Here is a 25,244-nt window from a genome sequence, read left to right as displayed (position 1 = left end):
TAAGCTTCGTCAGGGGTTACTGATTAAATCGAACAGTCTCCATAAACATTTCCTTGCAGCTTCCATGCATTAACGGACTTTGCAACAACTTGCCATGTCTTTCAGGCGATCACCGACACGAGGCCTGTTAATGCACGGAAGCTGCAAGGAAAAGTGAAGTTACTTACCTATAACGTAGGTTCTCCGGGACATCAGGATCAATCAGCCAATTGGGAGCGTCGGATGACGCGTCCGATTTGGGAGTGTCGGATGACATCACCAGGTGTGGCCGACTCATCCTGCTTGTCCGTGGAGAATGTTTATGGAGACTTTCAATTTAATCAGTAACTCCTGACAAAGCTTACCCCGTCGCCTTCCACTCAACCAGTTCTTGACCCAGCCCATCACTTGGGGACCCATCCCGAGGGCACTCAGTTGATTAGACGTCTATGTGGAATGATGTCAAAGGCTTTGCTAAAATCTAAATACACCACATTTAGCACCCTTCCTGTATCCAATTCTCTGGTCACCCAGTCAAAGAAATTGATCAGATTTATCTGACAAGACCTACCTCTAGGGCAGGGGGTCTCCAAAGTCCCTCTTCGAGGGCCGAATCCAGTCAGGTTTTCGGGATTTCCCCAATGAAAAAGCATGAGATCTATGTGCATGTACTGCTTTCAATGCATATTCATTGGGGAAATCCCGAAAACCTGATTGGATTCGGCCCTCGAGGAGGGACTTTGGAGACCCCTGCTCTAGTGAAGCCATGTTGCCCCCGGTCCTGTAATCCACAGGATTACAGAAACTTGACCATTCTCTGTTTTAAAAGTGTTTCCATTAATTACTTACTGGCCTGTAATTCCCTATTTCTTCCTTACTTCCACTTTTGTGGAGAGGGACCACATCTGCCCTTCTCCAGTCCTCCGGTACCACTCCTGACTCTAGAGACTCGTTGAAAAGGTCAGTCAGTGGAGCTACCAGAACTCCCCTAAGTTCCTTCAGCACCCTCGGATGTACACCATCCAGCCCCATCACTTTGTCTACCTTTATTTTACCCAGCTCCTCACGAACACAATCCTCTGAAAATCGATCAGGGTCTATTACTCCTCCATCCCTATTCACGTTTGTCTTCTGCGGTCCCGCTCCTGGCGCTTCAGCTGTAAACAAAGAACATCTGTTAAGCAATTTAGTCTTTATCAGCTTCTACACAATCTTCCCCTTCACCTTTGAGTCTCACAATGCCACTTTTGCACTTCTTCCTATCACTAATATGGTATATCTAAAAAAATGTCTTGTCTCGTTTTACCACGTCAGCTATTTTTTCTTCCAATTGCATCTTTGGGGGGACGCAGTTTGTAAAATCAATCCCTTTTTGGCTCCTGATGCAGCCTAGAAGTGGACACAACGTGGTGGACACCTTGGGCTATTTTAAATAAAGTCTTATTTTATTATGCTTGCGATCTGCTCTCATCTTTTCTTGTTGTAGGCAGGTCCATGGACAGAGTTGCAATTTAGTGGCATATTTTATAACACACAAGTGGGTGGGGGTTTAATATACCACCTTTTTGTGGTTACAATCAAAGCAGTTTACATATTATATACAGGTCCGTATTTTGTACCTTTGGTAATGGAGGGTCACAAGAAGCTGCAGCGGGAATCGAACCCAGTTCCCTGGCCGCTGCACTAACCCTTAGACCACTCGACAATGCAAGTGGTCATGAGTTTGTGTAGATGTACACATTGTCAATATAGCCACAATTTTTGAACTTCTTGTGGGGCAATTTTTATAACAACATATAGATGCTCCTCACATGTGACCCGGTATAAAATTACCCTCCCTGTGTTCAAGTTAGAAATTGAGGTCGCCTACCCAAGTATCGGTTATGTCTTGAAATGTCCTCCTTCGACATTTGAGGGGAGAGGTGCAAACTCTACAAAATGCATCTAAATTTAAGTGCCAAAATGTATTGCACCAAGTGTGAATTGTATCACAGCACCCAGATTCCAGCATGTCTGGCATTTTTGCGCCGACATCTAGGCCCGCCCACTTCTACCATGTCAATAGCAGCTATAAATGCACACACTCAAATGTAACATCAAAACACCAGAAACCCCAAAGCCTTGACCTTGGATTTTGAAAACTAGGTGCAATTCTTTCACTCAGCAGCATTAATTACTTTGGAAAAACAAAGGAGAAATTAGGTTCTTACCTGCTAATTTACTTTCTTTTAGCTTCTCCAGACTGATATAGTCTTCTTTGAGTCTCCGCCTGCTGGGCATGATGAGATATATACCGCTTGTAAGATTAACCTATACCGGTCTGGAGAGTGCTAAAGAATTTATTTATTTTGTTATTCACATTCCAAACAAGGGTAGCAAAGTGTCCAATGTCCAAGTACCAATTTTTGAAATTTGGATGTCTTGCAAGTGGTTCATCCTCCAGAACATCTGAGTCTAAAAGGAGCACAATCTCTCAGTAGTCACAGACCCCCTCCCAACCCCCAAATTTCTAAATAAAACAGTACATACCTGTCTGTAGAACAGCAGCACCTGGTACGTGAAATCCTAGTAGAGCATCACACAGGTGTCTTAAGTAGCCTAGTGGATGGGCTAGTGAACCATAGAGAGGCGGAGCCAGGTCCATAAGCCACTCTAACCACTACATTTATGACAGAAAGTATGAGCCCACCAAAACCCTATTGTACTGCCATATAGGTGCCACCTGCAGCCATAAGGGCTATTAGGTTTTGGGGGCGTTTGGGGCATAAATGATAAGGGGGTTATATGAGATGAACATCTGGCATTCTTTATGTGAAGTTCATAGATGAAACTGAGGTAAGATACTCTTGTACTGGGACAAGAACACAAATATACACTAGAATGAGATATTAAAAGATTACTGAGCTCTTTTCTGGTCCTTTAAAACATTTTTATGTAAAAAAACACAAATATTGTTTTAGGTTATTAGATTTAGAACCCAGTATTTGATTTTCAATTTATTTTATTGTACTGGGATATAAGCAAAAATTGTTTAAGGGTTTTTGATAGCCTCCTGGTCGATGAACTGTTTTCTGTCTTAAGTATGTATTGTACTGTGTATTTGCTGTGACCCACTTTGTATAAAGCAGGATACAATGAATAAACTCCAACTTTGTTAATATATATTTTTGTGGCAGTGAAATAAATACCACACCTGGATTTTTTACTCGCCTGAACTCAAGATTTGGAAAATCCTGAGCTTTTCTGTTCTGCGATTTGTGTGCCGTTATTATCCGCTCTCATTAATTCCTTCAAACCTCAAAAAGAAGTCTCTTTATTTCTAAAAATCAACCTTGTACAAACAAGATTTGTAAGACAACTTGCTCCACCCGCCTTCAAGTTTTCATGAGAAAAGGAAAAAGTGCAAATTCCACTCCCCAGAGAAACATTTTTCTGCTTTTTAAGTATGCTTAATCAAAGATCATCATTAGTAATGGTCCAGACCAAAGACATTATTGTTATTACAAACAGGCTCGAAAACCAGCATATTGCAACCATTTCACGTTCATAATAGCTGTTGCAGTGACCCACCACATGGCAGGTTCCTTTATCCTAGTATATAAATTACTGTATTTAAACAAACACACAAAAAAAAAAACCCCAACAGAATCATTATGATATTTTAAACAGATTTGAAATCAGCTGGTAGAAGAAAGAACGGGCTTATTCTTTGCGGGAGGTACCGTACTGACCGCTGAAACCGTCTGAAGATCCTTCCTACACACGACTGTAGGAACAGGAGAGCAGCAAGCTGAGCATTCAAAAACACAAAGTCATGCTGCAAAGTTGCTGCTTTATCCTAACCAGTACTCAAAGTATTAGAGAGGGGCAGTGTCACTTACATGGTGACAATTAAAGAACCTCCCTCACCCCAAGAAGTCTACAAAGATTAGGGGAAAGAGATGAAGTCCAACTCCAGACTGAAGTCAGTCCAAAAAGAAAACTATAATTTAAGATATAAGTATTAAACGGACAAGCCCTCAGTCGCACAGCAACCTCTGGAATCTCCAGGGAAAAGCTGTCGCGGGTTTACACCCAAAAAGGTGTTAACTGCGAAACATCCCCGGGCTTGCTCCGGATAATATTTCAAGTGCCTATAAAGTGCAATGTGTGAAAAACTCAAATAGAAAAAACACACACTATCAAAATGAAGAAGGAATTCATCTCTTCCCCCTAAGCTGGGGGCCAAACAGGAAAGTAAATGTCCAAATCTAACCAAACTCAAAAATACACAGTCTGAAAGAACTTCCCTGCTTCACTTATGAATCTGAGGCTCATTGAGCAGTGCGGTTCCTGAAGAAGGGGGCGTTCACCCCCGAAACGGAGTCCGTTGGACGAAGACTTTGTTTGCTGCTTGTTGATTTACACCTCCACCACACACGGAGAAGCTAAGTTCTTTCAGACTGTGTATTTTTGAGTTTGGTTAGATTTGGACACTTACTTTCCTGTTTGGCCCCCAGCTTAGGGGGAAGAGATGAATTCCTTCTTCATTTTGATAGTGTGTGTTTTTTCTATTTGAGTTTTTCACACATTGCACTTTATAGGCACTTGAAATATTATCCGGAGCAAACCCGGGGATGTTTCGCAGTTAACACCTTTTTGGGTGTAAACCCGCGACAGCTTTTCCCTGGAGATTCCAGAGGTTGCTGTGCGACTGAGGGCTTGTCCGTTTAATACTTATATCTTAAATTATAGTTTTCTTTTTGGACTTACTTCAGTCTGGAGTTGGACTTCATCTCTTTCCCCTAATCTTTGTAGACTTCTTGGGGTGAGGGAGGTTCTTTAATTTTCACCTGTTTTTGTACCTCCTAGATTTAGGGTTCTACTTTTGTTCACTTATATGGTGACCGCAGCGAAGGTCTTCACGAGAGTGACCTGAGGGTCTGGCTCTTCCTGCCTCTGCTGGTTGTTGTCAGTGTTGCTCCTGGTCTCCAGGACCTTTTGCCTCTGACGCTCCTCTTGCCGTCGTTTCTTCTCCTGCCGTTGTTCCACTTTTCTTTGCTTGTTGGACAGCTGAAATAGAAAGAGTGAAAACAGGCGTAAAATGTAGACATTTCTGGGGATTCAATTTCATAAATCTCTATTGGTTAAGGGAGTCTAACAAAAGGCAAGGGAAGCGTCTTTTCAAGCAGTGATCACGAGAAGCTGCTGGGGCTCAATGGGTTAAAAAAAAACCTGTTCCCATCTTTCAAACAATGATCAAGTCTTTATTTACATAAGAACATAAGAACATAAGAAATGCCTCTACTGGGTCAGACCTGAGGTCCATCGTGCCCAGCAGTCCGCTCACGCGGTGGCCCAACAGGTATAGGACCTGTGCAGTAATCCTCTATCTATACCCCTCTATTCCCTTTTCCAGGAGAAAGTTGTCCAATTCCCTCTTGAACCCCAGTACCGTACTCTGCCCTATCACGCCCTCTGGAAGCGCATTCCAGGTGTCCACCACACGCTGGGTAAAGAAGAACTTCCTAGCATTCATTCTGAATCTGTCTCCTTTCAACTTTTCTGAATGCCCTCTTGTTCTTTTATTTTTTGAAAGTGTGAAGAATCTGTCCCTCTCTACTCTCTCTATGCCCTTCATGATCTTGTAAGTCTCTATCATATCCCCTCTAAGTCTTCTCTTCTCCAGGGTAAAAAGTCCCAGTTTTTCCAATCTCTCAGCGTATGAAAGGTTTTCCATCCCTTTTATCAGACGTGTCGCTCTCCTCTGAACCCTTTCGAGTATCGCCATATCCTTCCTAAGGTACGGCGACCAATATTGGACGCAGTACTCCAGATGCGGACGCACCATCGCTCGATAAGAAGTTGCCTCTGCTGGGTCAGACCAGAGGTCCGTCGCGCCCAGCAGTCCGCACCCGCGGCGGCCCATCAGGCCCATGACCTGTACGGTGATCATTGTCTGAACCCTTAAATCCCCCTTGGTCTCTATCTATACTCTCTCTATATCCCATCTCTACCTCTATCTGTATCCCTCAATCCCCCTATCTTTCAGGAATTTATCCAATCCTTCTTTAAAACCCCGTAGTGTACTCTGTCCTATCACAACCTCCGGCAGTGCGTTCCAGGTGTCCACCACCCTCTGAGTGAAAAAGAACTTCCTAGCATTGGTCCCCTTTCAGCTTCTCCGAGTGCCCCCCTTGTACTTGTGGTCCCCATTAGTCTGAAGAATCTATCTCTGTCTACCTTCTCGATACCTCTCATGATCTTGAAAGTCACTATCATGTCTCCTCTGAGTCTCCGCTTTTCCAGGGAGAAGAGCCCCAGCCTTTCTAACTTGTCTGCGTATGAAAGGATCCAAGTTTCGGCGTATAGAGGGCACCTTCCTCAGCGGACACTCGCGGAGACAAACAGAGACGCTCAGAGCAATGCAAAAAACTTTATAAGTGTCACTGCCCCTCTCTAATGTTTTTAAAGTGCTGGTTGGGATAAAGCAGCACCTGTCTAATATGACTTTGTTTTCCTGAATGCTCAGCTTGCTGCTTTCCTATTCCTACAGTCATTTTGCACTGCTCTGAGCGTCGCCGTTTGACTCCGCAAGTGTCCCTTGAGGAAGGCGTATTCTATACACCGAAACTCGTATCCTTGTTGGGACCACTGGTTTAAATAAAGACTTGATCACTGGTTGAAAGGACGCCTCCCTTGCTTTTTGTTAAGACTGTCTATATCCCAAGGCGCTGAGGCCTCCTAAAAGAGCAGCGGCAGCAGTACTCTGAACGGGCTGCTTTGTGGCCTTCCATGTGCTGCGTCACTGATGATGTCATCAGTGACACGGCAGGGGGAAGGCCTTATTTCTTTTATGTTTTGTGTTATTTCTACATATTACCTAGAAAACCAAAAGCTACAAATCTCTTGAAGCCAGGAGCCAAGGATAATGTTTTAAGTGGAACGCCTGAGTACCTAAATATAAACCACTTAGGTTATAAGTGGTATATATAAGTACTTAAGTTTCTCAAGAGTTATTACACCTTGTAACTTTCTTGTCAGGCCTTGATGCCCTCTAGGGTAAAACCTACTAACTTCCCAAAGAACATCAGGCGACAATACCTTTTGAGGTGTGTTTTTGTTGGCTTTATTCTCTTCTTTGGGGTTGTTCTGTGTTGTGTCGTCTTGTGTTCCACTCAGACTATGCTCCTGATTCTGAAAGACGCTGGTTTCATTTCCATTTTCCATCCAAGACTCTGAGCTGTGCTGGCCTCTGACTTTGGGTTCAGTGGCTTCCTCCTCGACATCTACTAAGGAAAACAGTTCCTTTAGGACACATGAACATGGTAGTACTGCCATTTGTAGATTCATAGCGCTCACCAACAGTATGTCTTAATTGTATTTGAACAGTTAATAAATCTAAACAAGGGACAGATTACGGGGAACCACAAGTACAAGGGGGCACTCGGAAAAATTAAAAGGAGACAGGTTTAAAACAAATGCCAGAAAGTTCTTTTTCACCCAGAGGGTGGTGGACACATGGAACGTGCTCCCGGAGGCTGTGATAGGCCGGAGCACGTTACAAGGCTTCAAAGAAGGTTTGGATAGGTTCCTAGAGGATAAAGGAATTGAAGGGTACAGATAAGAGTAGCGGTAGGTTATAGGGATAGTCTGGGACCATTGCTCAGGCAATGGGCCTGATGGGCCGCCACGGGAGCGGACCGCTGGGCGAGATGGACCTCTGGTCTGCCTCAGCGGAGGCAACTTCTTATGTTCTTATGTTCTTATGACACAAGACAAGTTGGGTCAGTAGAAAAGTGCTATGCCCTGGTATATTTCAGAGGCAAAAGAAACCAAGCAAAATATCCCCCCCTCCCCATTTTCTCCACAAATCAGCCAGAATAGACCGACTTTCTTCTACTATTGCAAGGCAGGATTCAAGCCCCCCCCTCTCCTACACACATACACTCACTTATGCACATACATTTCACACACTGCCAACTCAAACAAATCCCTACCTGCAGGCACAAACTTAAAGACTGCTGAAGGAAAATGTGCCCCTATGCAACACTTTACAACTTGTCTCATTTTACTTCATTTCAATGTGCAATCATAAAATAAAATTATTTGGCAGGAAGGATTTCTTCCTAGTGCTCTGAAGTAGTGTTTCTCAAGTCAGTCCTAGAACAGCTCAAGGGTGGGAAAACATGGTTCTCAAGAGCCACAACGTGGCCAAGATTTCAACAATTAATATTCATGAGGCCTATTTGCATACAACTGAAGCAGGACGTGCAAATCTCATGCATATTCATTGTTATCCCCAAAAGCAGACTCCAGGACCGGCGTGAGAAACGCTGCTCTGAAGGACAGAAGCAAAAATTACAGAGAATCTACCAGGCCAACAATCCACTAACTTACCAATTCTATTCAATTCATCCATCTGAAGAATCGCAAACACAGCTGTCTCAATATTGTAGTTCTCAGCTTCCAAGTTCTGCAGTATCAACTCTATGTTCTGCAAACCAGAATACCAAAAAAAATAACTGGATGTTACTGAGTGGACTGGAATGGGTAGAAGTGAATCGCTTGTTTACTCTTTCCAAAAATACTAGGACTAGAGGGTATACAATCAAGCTAAGTGTAAATTTATAACAAACCAGAGAAAATATTTCTTCACTCACATAAGAACTGCCTTCACCGAATCAGACCTTAGGTCCATCTAGTCCGGCGACCTACACACGCGAAGGCTAAGCCAGGTGTTCCCTGATGAAGACCCTGTTTACCCTTACCCCTCAATGTGATTTGCAAGAAGGTGTGCATCCAACTTGCCCTTGAATCCCAGAATGGTGGTCTCCGTCACAACCTCCTCCGGGAGAGCATTCCAAGCGTCCACCACTCGCTGTGCGAAACAGAACTTCCTGACATTTGTTCTGAGCCTGCTGCCCCTCAGTTTCAGTCCATGACCTCTTGTCCGAGTCACATTTGACAACGTTAATAACGGTGTTTCTTGTTCTATTTTGTCGAATCCTTTTAGTATTTTAAAAGTCTCTATCATATCCCCTCGCAGTCTTCTTTTCCCCAGGGTGAACAAGCCCAGTTTTCCGAGGCATTCGTTGTAGCTCAAATTCTCCATACCCTTTACTAGTTTCATGGCTCGCCTCTGCACCCTCTCCAGGAGGGTTATATCCTTCTTTAGGTAGGGAGACCAGTGTTGGATACAGTACTCCAAGTGTGGTCGGACCATTGCTCTGTAAAGCGGCATTATGACGTCCGCCGATCTACTTGTGATTCCCTTCTTTATCATGTCCAACATCCTGTTTGCTTTCTTTGCCGCCACTATGCATTAAGCTGACGGCTTCAGGGTCCTCCTGTCTATCAGTACCCCCAGGTCCCTTTCTTGTTCGCTCTTGGCCAATGTCACACCTAACATTTTATATTCATGTTCCTTATTTTTCCTGCCCAGGTGTATCACTTTGCATTTTTCTATATTAAACTTCATCTGCCACTTTTCCGCCCACTTCTATAACCGGTTCAAATCTCTCTGGAGTTCTTCGCTGTCCGTGTGTGACCCAACTGTCCGGCATAGTTTAGTGTCATCTGCAAACTTGATTATATTACTTGTTGTTTCCTCTTCCAGGTCATTTATGAAGATATTGAATAAGATGGGCCCAAGAACCGAGCCCTGGGGCACACCGCTTGTCACCTTTTCCCAGTCCAAGAACTTCCCATTTATGCCCACCCTCTGCAATCTGTTCTCCAGCCATTTGCCTATCCATTTTAGTATATCCCCTTCTATTCCATGGCTTTGTAGCTTCCTCAGAAGCCTAGCGTGTGGAACCTTGTCGAACGCTTTCTGGAAGTCCACTGGGTCTCCGCTATCGATTTGTTTGTTCACCTTCTCAAAAAATTGAAGTAAATTCGTCAAACATGACTTCCCCTTCCTGAAGCCGTGTTGACTGGCTCTCATCACGTCGTGATTTTCCAGGTGTTGCACTATGCTATCCTTGATTAGTGCTTCAACCATCTTCCCAGGCACCGACGTAAGACTCACAGGTCTATGGTTGCCTGGTTCTCCTCTCGATCCTTTTTTGAAGATTGGGATTACATTTGCTATTTTCCAGTTGTCTGGTATTTGCCTGGTTCTAATTGACAAATTAGCTAGGGATTGTAATAGCTCTCCGATTTCTACCTTAAGTTCCTTTAGCACTCTCGGGTGAATTCCATCTGGTCCAGGGGATTTGTTACTTCTTAGTTTGTCGATCTGATAGTATATCATGTCCAAGTCCACATTCACTGTGGTGAGGCTTTCCTCAATTCCTCCCTTGAATACTTTCCCTGTTATGGGCATTGATGCAGTATCCTCCTTGGTAAAGACAGACGCAAAGAATGAGTTTAGCCTATCTGCAATCTGTTTGTCTTCCTTGATGCGCCCTTTTCTTCCTTAGTCGTTGAGAGGGCCCACTGCCTCCTTTGCTGGGTTTTTCCCTTTTATGTATCTAAAAAAGGGCTTGAAGTTTTTGGCTTCTTGCGCTATCTTTTCCTCATAGACCTTTTTGGCATCTCTTACCGCCTTGTGACACTTCTTCTGGTCGACCTTGTGACTGTTCCAGGCCTCTGTTGTTTGTTCGCGTTTCCATTTTTTAAAAGAGTTCCTCTTTTCCCTTACTGCATCCTTCACCCCTTTAGTTAGCCAAGCTGGTTCTCCTTTGTTCTTATTGTTCCTTCATTTGTAGAGAATGTAGAGATTCTGCGCTTCGGTGATGGTATTTTTAGTAGGGACCATGCTTGATCAACCGTTTTGATTTTGGCTGTCCTTTTTTTAACCATGGCTCTCATGCTGTCATAATTCCCTTTTCTGAAGTTAAAGGTTGTGGTTTGGGTCTTGATTCGTTTCCCCTTCCCGATGCCAATTTTAAAATTGATCATGTTGTGATCGCTCGTCCCCAGTGGAACCGTGACTTCCACATCTGTTGTCCTTCCAGTTATGCCATTTAGGACTAAGTCCAAGGTTGCGGTTCCTCTTGTCGGTTCTCCCACCATTTGTTCTAGGAAGCAGTCCCCTATTATTTCCAGGAACTTTGTTTCCCTGCCATAGTTTGAGGTTCCCAGGTTCCAGTTTATCCCCGGAAAGTTGAAGTCTCCCATGATCGTTACGTTACCTGTTCTACATTCATGGTTGATTCCCTCTATCATTTCTGTGTCTGCTTCTTCCGTAATTAAACTCTGGAATTTGCTGCCAGAGACATGTGGTGAAAGTAGTTAGCTTAGCAAGGTTTAAAAATGTTTTGGATCATTTACTAAAACAAAATTCTATAAGCCATTATTAAGATGGAGTTGGGAAAATCCACTACTTATTCCTAGGATAATCGCATAAAATCTGTTTTAATCCAGGTAGTTTTGACCTAGGTTGGCCACTGTTGGAAACAGGATCCTGGACTTCATGGACCTTCGGTCTGTCCCAATATGGCAACGCTGTTAATAACTAGCTTCTAACCTTGTTAATTCTAATTCATTTGTAACATCTATTAACCATTGTAAACCACATAGATCTTCACAGTCCTGCGGTATAACTGTTATTATTATTATTATTATGTTCTTATAAATTAAAAACATGAACCAAAATCTATGCAAACATACCTAGAGATCAAAGTAAAAACTCTGACACAAAAATAAAACCATAGATACACCTATCATCCTGCTACAATTATAGCCAGGAAACATCAGACAAGAGAAACAGTGCCGCATTTCTTTCACTTCTTCAAACACTTCCAAGGCATCAGAACAATTAGGCATCCATTAATATCACCATGTTCCTAAAGCGAAAAGGTACTTTATGTGTGTAATCAAAAATGCACGGATGAATTGTGCAATTCCCCAAATCATTTCCTGTTACACTTTATAACCAGGGCTTAAGAAATATGGCAGAATTTACCAAAGAAAGACGACATATATGCTATGTCAAGGCTTACACACGACCCGTACACAACACAGAACAATAAACATAGCAGTACAGTAAAAAAAAAATAATAATCAAGGAACACCTAAGGCAAAAATAAACAGGAAGGGAAACCTAATCACAAAAATATCACTGTGCAATATACAGAGCAATCAAAAAGAAGAAGCACTGTGGCTGGGTTCATAGACAAAATCACGCAAGACAACGACGCGCCAACAACTAAGCGCAGACAACCGAGCGCAAGGTTGACAGCGCGCCGAAGAAAAGCACTATTTTAAAGGGTTCCAACGGGGGGTGTTGGTGGGTAACCCCCTACTTTACTTAACAGACATCGCGCTGGCGTTGTGGGGGGTTTGTAACCCCCCTCATTATACTTGAAACCAAATTTTTTGCCTGTTTTTAGGGAAAAAGTTCAGTTTTAAGTATAATGTGGGGGGTTACAACCCCCCCAAACCCCTCACAACCGTAGCGCGATGTCTGTTAAATAAAGTGGGGGGGTTCCCCCCCCCCGCACCCCCCCCGCACCCCCCCCCCGCACCCCCCATCGGAGCCCTTTAAAATAGTGCTTTTCTTCGGCGCACCGTCAACCTTGCGCTCAGTAGTCGGCGCGCCGTTGTCTTGCGCGATTTAGTCCCGTCACCCTGTGGCTGTTTTGTTTTCTAAAATAGTACAACTTTGAGCTGGAAACTTTGTAACATGGCCGGTAAGTTTATGTTTTGCTGGTGTACATCAGCACCAGTATACGTTAAAGATACAATTTTGCTATCATTCTAGTGTTGATTTTAAAGCACTATAATTGTTACAGTAAGATGGACTGTTTAAAGGCAAGTATTTATTTTCATTTCATACTGTCGAGACCCATTTTGAGCAAGCATAACTTCTGCAAAAATTACCATATTTCCCCGCATATAGGCTGCCCCTCTGCATAGGCCGCACCCATGTATAGGCCGCAAAAAAAGGGCGACCTATGTTTAAAAACCGGAAGATAAGCCGGCCCATGGTATTAGCCGCAGTTTATCTTCCGGTACGTCCCCTACCTTTTTCAATCATTCCCCCCCACCCCAGTACCCCCTTCAAAACCCTCTCGCTGGACGGTGCACAGCTCGAATCTCCAGCGGTGCAGGGCAGTTGCGATCTCTTCAGCATCAGGCCTGCCCCGCCCGCTGAATGGCCGACGTCAGCTCTCGTGGGACTTGCGAGAACTGACGTCAGCCACTCAGCAAGCATCGGGGCAGGACGGATGCCGAAGAGATCGCGGCTGCCCTGCACCACTGGGGATTTGAGCCGTGCGCTGTCCACCAACGGGGCTCTGAAAAAGATACCGAGAGAGTGGTTGATCCTTGGAACGAGCTCCCGGTGCAAGTGATCGAGGCAAACAGCGTGCAAGAATTTAAGAGCAAATGGGATGCCAATGTGGGATCCCTTAGAGCAGTGGTTCCCAAACCCTGTCCTGGGGGACCCCCAGCCAGTCGGGTTTTCAAGATATCCCTAATGAATATGCATGAGAGAGATTTGCATACCTGTCACTTCCATTATATGCAAATCTCTCTCATGCATATTCATTAGGGATATCTTGAAAACCCGACTGGCTGGGGGTCCCCGAGGACAGGGTTTGGGAACCACTGCCTTAGAGGGATAAGCCAAGAGAACCTGTCACCAGGAGTGGGATCCTTAGGATAGTAGACTTGGGGGTGGGTCAGTGGAGTGGGCAGACCTAATGGGCTATGGCCCTTATCTGCCGTCATCTTCTATGTTTCTATATTTATATTTAAAATTGATATATAGGCCACGCCCCATACATGGGTTTGTAAAACCTATGTATAGGCTGCGGTCTATATATAGGGAAATACGGTATATATTTGATGCATCTATTTTAAGGTATATTCTTTGTTTTTCTATCCAATTGGGCATGTTATTGAATGTACTGCAGGTGTATCATATTGGTTCACTCTTCCTAATAGCCTGAGTAATAGGCAATGAATCCAAGACATTTATACTTGTCAAATAAATGTTCCCCTTTTACTTATTTCTGTTTTCAGTTAGAAGCTATTTTTACATATGGTTGAACTGTGCAGAACTTTGGGTAATGTATACGACATGGTGAGATACCCTCTATTTAAAAAAAAAAAAATATATATATATATATATATTTTTTCCAATTAATATTTATCTTGTAAGAAAGAGCAGAAATAAAACCTAAAGACACTTTTAAGCATGCTGCCCTGATCTCATTTTATCAACTAAATATTTAAAAGGCCACATAAGAAGATATCATGCCGAAACACGTTGAGCATTTAAATATGATGAAATTAAATGACCATCCTTTCAGTTTGTTTATACAGTAGACTCTCATTTATCCGGCACCCATGGGGATTGGTAGATGCTGGATAAATGTAGGTTCTGGAGGCTTGAAAGTTACCATAAAAACAGGCCTAACTAATGCTATACCCCATACCATACTATAAAGTCTGTATTGACTTGATATTAATATTGAAATACAGTAAATAAAAACAAAGAATTCCCCTATGCTAAGGCCTGAAATTCCTTTCTGCCTTTTCCTTCTCGGGTTCCAGCCGCCTCTCTCTCTCTCAATCCAACTGCAGTTTTTGTCTCCCTTCCCACCACTCCTTTCTGGTCCAAGTCCTTCTCTCTTCCCCTTTCTATCATCTCCCCCACACCCAGCATTTGTTCCTTCCCACCATCCTTTCTGGTCTGGGTCACTTTCTCTCCATATACCATCACCCCCACACACACTTTTATGGTTCCAGCATCCATCCATCTCACATCCCTTGCCCTTCACTCTGCAGGTCCAACATCTATGTCCCTTCCTCCCCACAACGCACTTTTGGAGGAGCACCCTCTCCCCCTCCGGATCTGACCTTACTTGTCTTCGGTTCTCCTGAAGCATCAGCGACAGCCACAAATCTCCCTCCCTCTAGCCGACGAAGCAGCAGCGGCAGCCGGTCCTGACAATTCCCCCTCCCTCCTTCCGTGGCAGAGGAAAGACTTTGCCGGGGATGGCCAGAAACATCCTGTTTATGGCGCTGCCTCTGCTCATCGGCCGTCGCTACTGATTCAGCTGAGGGGGGGGGGGGTTGTCAGGGCAGACTCTGCTGCTTTGGGGGCCGGATGAGGGAGGTGGTGCTGCCAGGACCAGCTGCCGCCTCTGCTTCAGAGGCTAGAGGGAAGAAGATTTGTGGCTGCCGCTGATGCTTCAGGGATTGGAGGGAGGGGGGCGTTGTCAGGTCAGCAGCATTACTTTGGAAGTTGTTGGGTGAGGAGAGCGGGAGACGACATTTTTTTTGCCAGTTGATTGAATACTGGTTAACTGGGATTTTACTGTATATATCTGGGATAGTGCCATTTCTATCATTATGACAACCCAACCCTTGGTATGACATAATTTGACACTTGTGAATGTTTTTATATGTATCTGTTTTTGTAATTAATATGTTATATATATATATCTATAGAAATATTCCTAATTGCTCTGTATATTGCACACAAACATCTGTGGCAGGAAAGGAAGCTTCCTCATACAAAATAAAAAACAACAAACCAAAGCTCCAAGTGTACAAAGGGGAACAAAAGCCAGTTATTCACCGAACAGCCAGTCGCATTATGAACTTTCTGTACAGCTTCTTCCACATCCTCCTGGAAATCATCCATTTCTTGCCGCTCATGACTCTCTTTCGCTGGCTTGTTTTTCACTTTAATAGAGCCATCTTTACTAAGCATCTGGAGATACAAAAAAAAAAAAAAAAAAAGCAGTATAATTGAGAAAAATCTATAAATTCAGTATCAAAAAGACGAGAGTACATTTTACATCCTGGAAGGCTAGCTCTCCAGACAGAAGATACCCGATGGGAAAGGGAGAATGTTTGTACTGGACTGTTTCCATTTAGCTAAAGGAAAATCTAAATCTGTTGATCCCTTAAAGCTCCTACAGGCAAAGCAAATGCAAACTCCTCCAAAAATCCATAAACAAAGAACAAAACTAGAGGACTTTACTAACCTCTGTCCGAAGACAAGCTGGAGTTTCTGAATTATCATTAAAGCGTCGTACACTGTCATAGTGCTCGCCATAGCGGTATGCGATGTGCAACTCCCGGGCGTTGGTTTTGTCTGTTCCACAAATCTGGGACAGGAAAACAAAAAACACATTTTATCCTTTTCCTGCTCGACTGAAAGAAAGCTTAAAGCTAGAGATACAATATACTTCTCCTATATACTCTTCGCTATGACCAGTCTGGTCTCTAGAATAAGCTCTGTTATTGTCTACTGTAACCTATTTGTTGTCATAACTAGTCTGTTTTCAAACGATTGTGAACGTCTACTTGTAACCCGTTCTGAGCTTCTGGGAGAACAGGATAGAAATCGAAATAAATAAATAAGTTATAGTGACTTTACCTGCATAAATCCCTCTCCAGAGATACCAAAACGTCCAATGCTTCTCTCACTTCAGGCATGCCGTATCCCAAACCAGTGCATCTTACAACACAGCACTTACACTTTGTAGCATTAGCAGAAGTATACAGCGCTGTACCATCCTTGCCCCAAAGAGCTTACAATATAAGTGGTACCCAAAGCTATGAGAGATAAAGTGAATTTCCCAAGATCACAAGAAGCATCACTGGCAATAGTGGTATTTGAACCCAGCTTCTTTGGTTGTCAGCCTACTGCACTAACCCAAGGCCACGTCCTCTTCCTGACAGGTCAATGTAGCCTGCTAGTCACCAAAACACATTTAAGGAGCAATCAAGACCCAAGATGTCACGTTTTAAAAAATAAATTTATGCACCACCTTCCTGGAATGATCACTCTATGTAGTTTATAAAAACAAAATTAGGTAATCCAAAGTCCACTCTCTTCTGGAAACTGTGAGGTGACAACACTCCAAATACACAGCATTAACCAATAAAACAGGTGGAGAAAAAGGCCTCAGTTAAAGCCCAACAGGACTAGGGAATGCTAATAGTACAAGCCAAGTAAGCAAACCCGTAATGGTCATTAGCCATAAAAAACTCCACCTGTTACTTCAAAAAGTGTATTGAAAGGAGTATTTCCTCACCAGTCCCAGGAAAATGCAGTCTATTCATTCATAAGTCCCACGCATAACAACAACACAAATACAAAGAGTTCAAAGAGACCACTTATCTCAAGACTGTTGCTCTTCAAATTGCATGCAGTGTTGACCAAGCTTCAAATCCCTATGGGAGAACCCCGTTTCGCAAAGCGCATCCTCAGGGGAATAATACAAAGTAACTCCGCGTACAGCAAAATGAGAAGTGGCAAAACAAATCATCCAACAAAATCAGACCAAAAAAATACAATAAAAATAGTTAGATATTTACAAACTGAAACTATAAGCACCATAACACAAGATAAATGTGACCATCTCTGGGAAAAGATGACTGAAGTAGAGGGTCCACAATGTTGAGAAGCCAATTTTTCAAGTCATGGGTCCATAAGCAGTTTGCAAAAGTTACTTATTTGAACTTCTAATAATCTTATTTTTTTTCGCATAAAAGAATGGGATTCAAACAGTTGTATTACAAACTGTTTGCTCTAACAGAATTAATTAAAACAGCCGCTGCTTTAGAAGAGTCCCGCCAGGAGCCAATATTCTCATCCATGAGATCCTCTTTCATCTAGTGCTCCAAGGACTCTTCTAAAGCAGCGGCTGATCCTTTGGACCCCAAGGACCCCTTGCGATCCAACTCCTGGTCTGCTGGCTTCCAATGAACCCTCCTGTAAGAGGGTCCCAGGCCTACTGCCAAGCCCCCTGCTCCTGGGCCCTTCTTCAAACAGGAAGCCTGCTGCGTATAAAAAATAAATGCTGGGGTAAAGTCGCCTTCTGGCTACCAACTCAAACAGTATTATCTAGAATCTCCATGGGACCGAGCACATCAAGATTGTCCCCTACTGAAGTCAAGCCTGAAAAGGTAGTGGCTGCCATCAGAATTGGATGCCCTGCCAGATCCAGGCCTCTGTTCCTCCCTACACCCATACTGCCAAGCTGAAGCCTTTCCTTCTGCTCCTCCTTACAGCTACATAACCATTCCAGCACGGTGGATGCTGAAGACTGAACAGCATCTGCAAGGCCAATCTCTTTGCATTCCCTCCATCATGTTCTCTGAGCAGCGTTTTCTTCTACACACAAGCCATACTGACCCTTCCCGTCCCATCCCATCTCAGTTCACATACTGCCCCCTCTTACCCCATGCCTTTTCTTTGCTGTATCTTACTGCTAGTCTCCATTTCCTCCTCTCCATCTGTCTGCATGATTACAGAAATAGGAAAGGGACAAAAGCAGCCACTCAGTTTTCCTCAGCCCCAGTTTCCCTAAAATATGCTTGTTCTTTAAAAGAAAGAATCATGTGCTACAAGCATGAGAAGCAACCACTGCAATCGGAACAATAGCATAACTTCAGAAGCATCCATTTCAGATACTATGCTGCATTGACTTATCAAGGGGGGGGGTCAATCCGACCCAGATGCAACTCATCAGGGGCATGCTACAGCCTGCAAGTGGGAGCCTGTAAGTTTTCCCTCTGCTGCAACGTCCTGCCTCTGCAGAGACAGGAAGTTGAAGCAGAGGAAAAGCTATCGGGGCCACCAGAGGCAGCATGTTTAGCTCATTAACGCTGCTGGTGGCCTGAAGCTGCAAGAAAGGTATGAGAAATGTCACACCCAGTTGGAGGGAGGGGTAAAGGAGAAAGATGCTAAACTGGAAGGGAGATAGGAAGAAAGAAGGACCATCAGGGAAGGAAAGGAAGAGGAGAGAGAGGGATGCAGAGGAGAGACCAAACCACAGGAGGAGGAGAGAGAGAGAGATGAAAGGGAAGGAGAGAGGCTAGACCATAGGGTGGGCACTGGGAAGAAAAGGAAGGGTGAGGAGAAAGAGATGCCAGACCATGGGAAAGGGAAGCAAAGCAGAGGAAAGGAGATGCCAGAGCATGGAAAGAGGAGGGAAAGATGGAAGGAGACAGGGATGCCAGACCATGGGGTAGGAAAGTAAAGAGAAGGGTGAGGAGAGATGCCAGACCATGGGGAGACAGTGGGGATGGAGAGGAGAGAGATGCCAGTGCATGATGAGGATATATGAAAGGGAAGGAGACAGAGATGCCGCACCATGGGGTAGAGTGGGATGGGGTAAGGAGGGAAAGGAGAAACATAGGAGAAGGGGGAGACCAAAAAAGGAGAGAGAAAAATAGAGAGGGGGTAAAACTGGAATAAATCATGTAAACAGGAGAGAGAGGACATAGGCTGGATAGAATGGCAAAAGGGTAGACAGTTTATGGAAGGGACAAATAAAGAGGACAGACAGTGAATGGAAGGAGCAGTGAAAGAAGGCAAATGCTGGATGGAAGAATGTGAAGAGAAAATGAGGAAAGCAGAAACCAGAGACAACAAAGGTAGAAAAATATCAATTTTTCTTTTTAATTTTTTGTTATTGCTTTAGGACAAAGTAGCATTTTAGCTGTGTTGATAAACATTTATAAATAGAAAATGGAAATAAGGTGATCTTTTTATTAAACTAATTTTAATACATTTTGACTAACGTTCGGAAACCAAGCCCCCCTTCCTGAGGTCAAGACAGGATATCATAACTGCAGTATACCTAAAGAAGGTAGTTTTGGCATCTGAAAACTAATTGAAAACGTACTAGTCCAATAAAATGGTATCTTATTTTCAATCTTTTATTTCTATTTCTTAATTTGTAAAGTTGTGACTATTTGTCTTTTTTTAATTTACATCTGCTATCTTTATATTTTGCAAAGTATTAGGGGATTTATGCCACTGTTTTTGTGGTGTTGCACTGTATGCAGAATCTAGCTTCTTGGCAGTTCAGTTTAACTTTTGTTTACATATTTCTAATTTTAATTTGAGATTACTTATTCCATTCTGGAGAAGGGTATATCTGTGTTCTGCTCAAATGAAAAAGACACGGTTTTCTATTAGTATTGACTGTGCAGGATCAATCTGTACTAATCTGTCTTGTTTAGTTTTACAATCAGTATATTGATATTCTAGTGATATTTTAGTGTTTAAGATGCTGCCTTTTCCTAGTTACACCCTTGTGTAACTTGTGGATTACTACTAAAGCTATTTTTTTAATATAAAGGAAGGGGTGTTAAAAAATGATTGGTCCCAGGTGTCAAATATACTAGGTACACCACTGCTACTCTGTGCCAAGTAACTTATTAGAAACAAAAAAGAAAACCATAGGGAAGCCTGGATTATCTAGTTTAATTCCCTGCTTCACTCCTTACCTGCCACAATGGTTTATTCAGCTGATGAATCACTATATTCACTTCATTGTTTCTTGCAAAGGACACAATAGCATCATTGCCAGCAAAAGTACCAGGCTTTGATAAACTTGCAACTAGGGAAGCAGAAAGATGAGGGAAGATAAGTTTAAGAGCAGATGCACTATACTGCACTACAGTGAGACTTTATCATTGAATCACAGTAGTATCCAGATCTTGTGCTTGTCAGAGTCCTAAAATAATATTCTCTTCTGCTCATTAGTGAACACTTACTGTGTCGGTCAAAGGGTACATCATCCTCCACAAAGGGTTCAAAGTCAATGCGCTGCCTCACCATGTAATCCACAGTTTCCTGACGGTGTTTGAGATGATTTCGAGAATGGCCCTCCAGCTGGTCTCCCAGGGCTCGGAACAGGCAGTTGCTGAAGATTGAGAGATGAATCAGCATAGTGTAAAGCAAAGGATAACTCAACGTACAAGGAAAAGAAATCTAGCACAAAAGTATGGTTAGAATAGTCAAGGCCTTGGGAGCGTTTTTGGCCTCATACTAACTTGGCAAAAGGACAACCAAAGAGTCTCCCCGAATTACAAGTGACTGGCCATTTTATTGGGATAATGACATCATCAATTAATTCATTATTAAACATACATAGTTGGATTTAGACCTCTGGAGAAGAGCAAGATATGCAGGAGAGTCAGATATGTAGAAAAGGTAAGAACTATAGAAAAGGGGAATGGTGCGAGAAAATTGGTTAATAGAGAAAGGGGAATGTATTTTAAACAGCCAAAGAAGCAAGAAGGAGGCGCTGCTGTAAGGTGTGCAGACACCCAGAGAGCCTGCAACAAACACCATCACACATGTGCAGGTCAAGCAGTGAACATTCAGATACAGTAAATATTTACTGTAGCTGGGTTTATAAGAGGCATGAAAAAGTTCCTGCAGGAAAAGTCCAAGTCAGTGGCAGAGGGAGATGCCCCCTGCCCCTAACATGCACGCGCTCCATCCCCGTACCTCTTTAGCTTCCCCCACCACAAGGGTAGGCAATTCCAGTCCTCGAGAGCCGGAGCCAGGTCAGGTTTTCAGGATATTCACAATAAATATGCATGGGATAGATTTGCATCTCAAGGAGGCAGTGCATGCAAATCCATCTCAAACATATTCATTATGGATATCCTGAAAACCTGACCTGGTTCTGGCTCTCGAGGACCGGAATTTCCTACCTCTGCCCCACCACAAGCAGCATCTCCAAGCCTGTGCCCCTTCTGATGTCACATCCAAGTTGCGGGACTCAGAAGTGATGTCAGAGGAAGAACCAATGCTGTCAGCAAGTTGGACATGCTGTTTGTGCTGGTGAAGAGCTAGGGATGAGGGGGTAGTGAATGCTGCTTGTGCTGGCAAAGAGCTAGGAATATGAGGGGGGAGTGAAGGTGCATGCATGGCAGGGGAGGTGAGGTGCTGGTGCCCCCCACCAAGATGGCGCCCATGGCGGTCCACTCCTCCCCTTACTATGCCACTGGTCCAAGTCCTCTGCTTGCTCTGCGATCAGTAGCATGGAAAAGAGACGGCTGAGGGGAGATAGGATTGAAGTCTACAAAATCCTGAGTGGAGTAGAACGGGTACAAGTGGATCGATTTTTCACTGTCAAAAATTACAAAGACTAGGGGACACTCGATGAAGTTACAGGGAAATACTTTTAAAACCAATAGGAAGAGCGCATTGCCAGAGATTGTGGTAAGAGCGGTTAATGTAGCTGGTTTTAAGAAAAGTTTGGACGATTTCCTGGAGGAAAAGTCCATAAGTCTGTTATTGAGAAAAATATGGGGGAAGCTACTGCTGGCCCTGGATTGGTAGCATGGAATGCTGCTAGTGTTTGGGATTCTAGAATCTTGCTACTCTCTGGGATTCTGTATGGAATGTTGCTACTCTTTGGGATTCCGGAATCTTGCTATTCTTTAGGATTGGGAATGGAATGTTGCTATTCCTTGGGTTTTGGCCAGGTACTAGGACCTGGATTGGCCACCGTGATAGCGGGCTACTGGGCTTGATGGACCATTGATGTGACCCAGTATGGCTATTCTTATGTTCTTACGTGAGCCAAGTGTAGGACAATTAAGCCATTATAACATCACTAATGAGGTTGGCTCTGAGGCACTGTGGAATGAGGCATTATGACATCACAATCTCAGCTCTGGAATGTTGCTACACTTTGGGCTTTTGCCAGGTACTAGTGACCTGGATAGGCCACCGTGAGAACAGGCTATTGGGTTTGATGGACCATTGGTCTGACCCAGTGAGGCTATTCTTATGTTCTTATCATCTGGGTTTCTGCAGGGTACTTGTGACCTGGATTTGGCCACCGTCAGAAACAGGATACTGGGCTCGATGTCAGCACAAGTGGGATTTGAAGGGAATCCCCCAATTCCAAGCCTAGTGCCTTAACCATTACCCTAGGGCAGGGCTGCCCAAGTCCGGTCCTCGAGATCTACTGGCAGGCCAGGTTTTCAGGATATCCACAATGACAAGATTTGCCTGCACTGCCTTCTTGGTATGCAAATCTCTCTCATGCATATTCATTGTGGATATCCTGAAAACTTAGCCTGCCAGTAGATCTGGAGGATGGGACTTGGGCAGCCCTGCCCTAGGGCTGCCCAAGTCCGGTCCTCTGCCAGGTTTTCAGGATATCCACAATGAATTTGCATGAGAGAGATTTGCCCGCACTGCCCTCTTGGTATGCAAATCTCTCTCTTATGCATATTCATTGTGGACATCCTGAAAACCTGGCAGAGGACCGGACTTGGGCAGCCCTGCCTTAGGCTGTTCCTCCGGGAAAAACGCCCCTGAATGCGACTCGCCTCGGGCCAGCGCTGAAGAAGGCGCGAGGTAAAGGCTACAAACAAAAGGCCCGTCTCCCTTGGTTACCGACCGCCGTCAACGTCACCAGCTCGCGCGCGCTCACCCGTCCCCCGGCACCTCGCGCAGCCGCAGACCCAGCGCCTGCAGCTGGTTGGCGAAGCTGAGAAACTCCTCGGCGTCGCCGTCGCCGTCGGCGTCGGGCCGGTTCCGGCGCTCCTTGGCCAGCGCCCTCCTCGCCGCCCTCTCGTCGCGCTTGCGCTCCGCCTCGGTCTTCCTGCCCTGCCGGGCCTTCGCCACCTGCTTCCGGGACATGCCTGGGGCCAGCGCGCGGAGCCCCCCGGCCACGCTCCACTGGAGGCTTCCGGTGTTCAGACGCATGCGCGGTCCCGCCCGCTCGTCCAAAAGAGGAAAAAAAAAAAAAAAAGAGCGAGGCTTCAGGGTATACAAGCGGTCACGTGACGAGGAATGTAACCATAGAGACGATGACGGAAGAGGCGAGCCGGAAGCGCCCCGGCCCTGTTTCAATGGTGCTCAAAAATGCTGAGGAAAGTGGAGAGCAGGATAGGAATGGAACTGAAAATGATAGGCAACAGTGGCATGCAATAAGCAAGCCTTTTCCAATATCTGCTCCCACTGTATCATTTCCTCTACCATAATCTCCCCAACCCCAAAATGTCCTGTCTAAATTAGATAGTAAGCTCTTCTCAGCAGGGACCCTCTATTGTATGTTAAAATGTACAGCCCTGCGTACGCCTTTCAGCGCTTTAGAAATAATAAATAGCAGTAGTAGTAGCAGCCCCAGTGAGGGTGATTTTCCTCGCTCTTTGTGTTTGCACAAATGCTTTGTAGCATGAATTAAAAATCAAACCGGAAGGCTGGGGGGGGGATAGGGAGGGCCCTCATCTAAGCTGGGAGTTGGAAATGAGAAGGGTTGCACTGGAATGGAATCTAGCTAACTGGGCAATGAAAATGTCTTTCCAATTTCAATAAGAATCACTAGCACTATTTATTCCCAATTAACTGAACCACAGTCTTGAAAGCTAAGTATTGCTTTTAATACTCTAAGCTAAAAATGAAAAGCTGAGTTTGGCTGTTTTAAGGGGGGAAAAAAAGTTAAAAATTAAAAAATATTTAATAATCATTTGCACTTTAAGAATTGAACCTGTGAGGAACGTGCACATCGAGCTTAAGGCTATGATAGACTGAGCCTGGAGTGGTGTTCTGAAGTTCAAACTAAGTACAGTATCTAGATAGCTTTAGAGAACAATGGTCTCAAACTTGCGGCCCACCAAGTACTATTTTGAGGCCCTCAGTATGTTTATCATAATCACAAAAGTAAAATAAAACAGTTTCTTGATCATATATTTCTTTAGCTATAAATTACAATATTATTATTAAGACTTAGCCAAAAGGAAAGATTTATGAACTATAAAGAGTTTTACCTCATGCAAAATTGTCATTTCTTTAATAAGACATTAACTATTTTTTCTGAGGCCCTCCAAGTACCGACAAATCCAAAATGTGGCCCTGCAAAGGGTTTGAGTTTGAGACCACTGCTTTAGAAGGTAACTATGTTCTTACTGAATATATATGAGAACAAGATTTCTTTCCAATTTCTGCAGGCCACTCTTAAATCCAGTTTTCAGAACATCTATAATATACACCGTTTGGATATGTTTTGATACACGGTTTATCAAGTTATAAATAAATGTGTATATTAACTAGCTTTTGCTGCTCATATGTCATCAAAGAATATGAATGCAAACAGAACATGAAACACCTCTATTTGACTACATCAGCGATAAAATGGATGTTTGCATTTTCAATATTCCATTCCCTATTAGAGGGGGGGGGAAAGAACAAATGTTGCAAGATGTCAGTTTGGACATGTCGGGTGACAGGGTGATTTATATGAAAAGTCCAAATGCCTATTCTTAGGTGTCTCTGCTTTTCTAAGGTAGACTCTTAGAAGCAGCCCCAATAAAGCACTCATTTCATTGGGCAGGATCAGGCACAATTCCACACTGCTTTTGGAATGTACATTCAAAACCAAGACTGGCCAAAAAAAGGATCCGGCTTGGAACCGGGTAACTTGGTATTTCTGCATACTAAATTGCTGATAAATCCCAATAATTACTGATAAACAGAAATTGGCACAAATTTAATGTTATGCATGTAACACACTTAAGCTCCTATTCTGTAAACAGTACACCTAACTTCT

At 43.8% G+C, this 25,244-nt stretch overlaps 1 protein-coding gene across 2 annotated transcripts; it reads right to left on the bottom strand.

The window, feature by feature from the left end:
• Positions 1–4,777: 4,777 nt before the first annotated feature.
• OTUD3 (OTU deubiquitinase 3) lies at positions 4,778–23,432 on the bottom strand. Of its 2 annotated transcripts, none has more exons than XM_033922303.1 (8): positions 23,127–23,432; positions 20,443–20,591; positions 20,173–20,285; positions 15,912–16,034; positions 15,500–15,634; positions 8,359–8,455; positions 7,063–7,250; positions 4,778–5,031 (listed from the first exon to the last, which is right to left on the bottom strand). In XM_033922303.1, exons 1-8 carry the CDS (start codon positions 23,399–23,401, stop codon positions 4,855–4,857), a joined length of 1,257 nt encoding a protein of 418 aa, XP_033778194.1. In that variant the 5' UTR covers positions 23,402–23,432; the 3' UTR covers positions 4,778–4,854. The 2 variants fall into 2 exon arrangements, with proteins under 2 accessions (XP_033778194.1, XP_033778195.1); XM_033922304.1 differs by having other exon boundaries at positions 7,063–7,247; positions 23,127–23,431.
• Positions 23,433–25,244: the final 1,812 nt, after the last annotated feature.

Source organism: Geotrypetes seraphini, chromosome 15 (assembly GCF_902459505.1).
Source record: "Geotrypetes seraphini chromosome 15, aGeoSer1.1, whole genome shotgun sequence".
NCBI lineage: Eukaryota > Metazoa > Chordata > Amphibia > Gymnophiona > Dermophiidae > Geotrypetes > Geotrypetes seraphini.
Note: the sequence above shows the minus strand (reverse complement) of the source record. Positions and strands in the feature narration are given on the sequence as shown.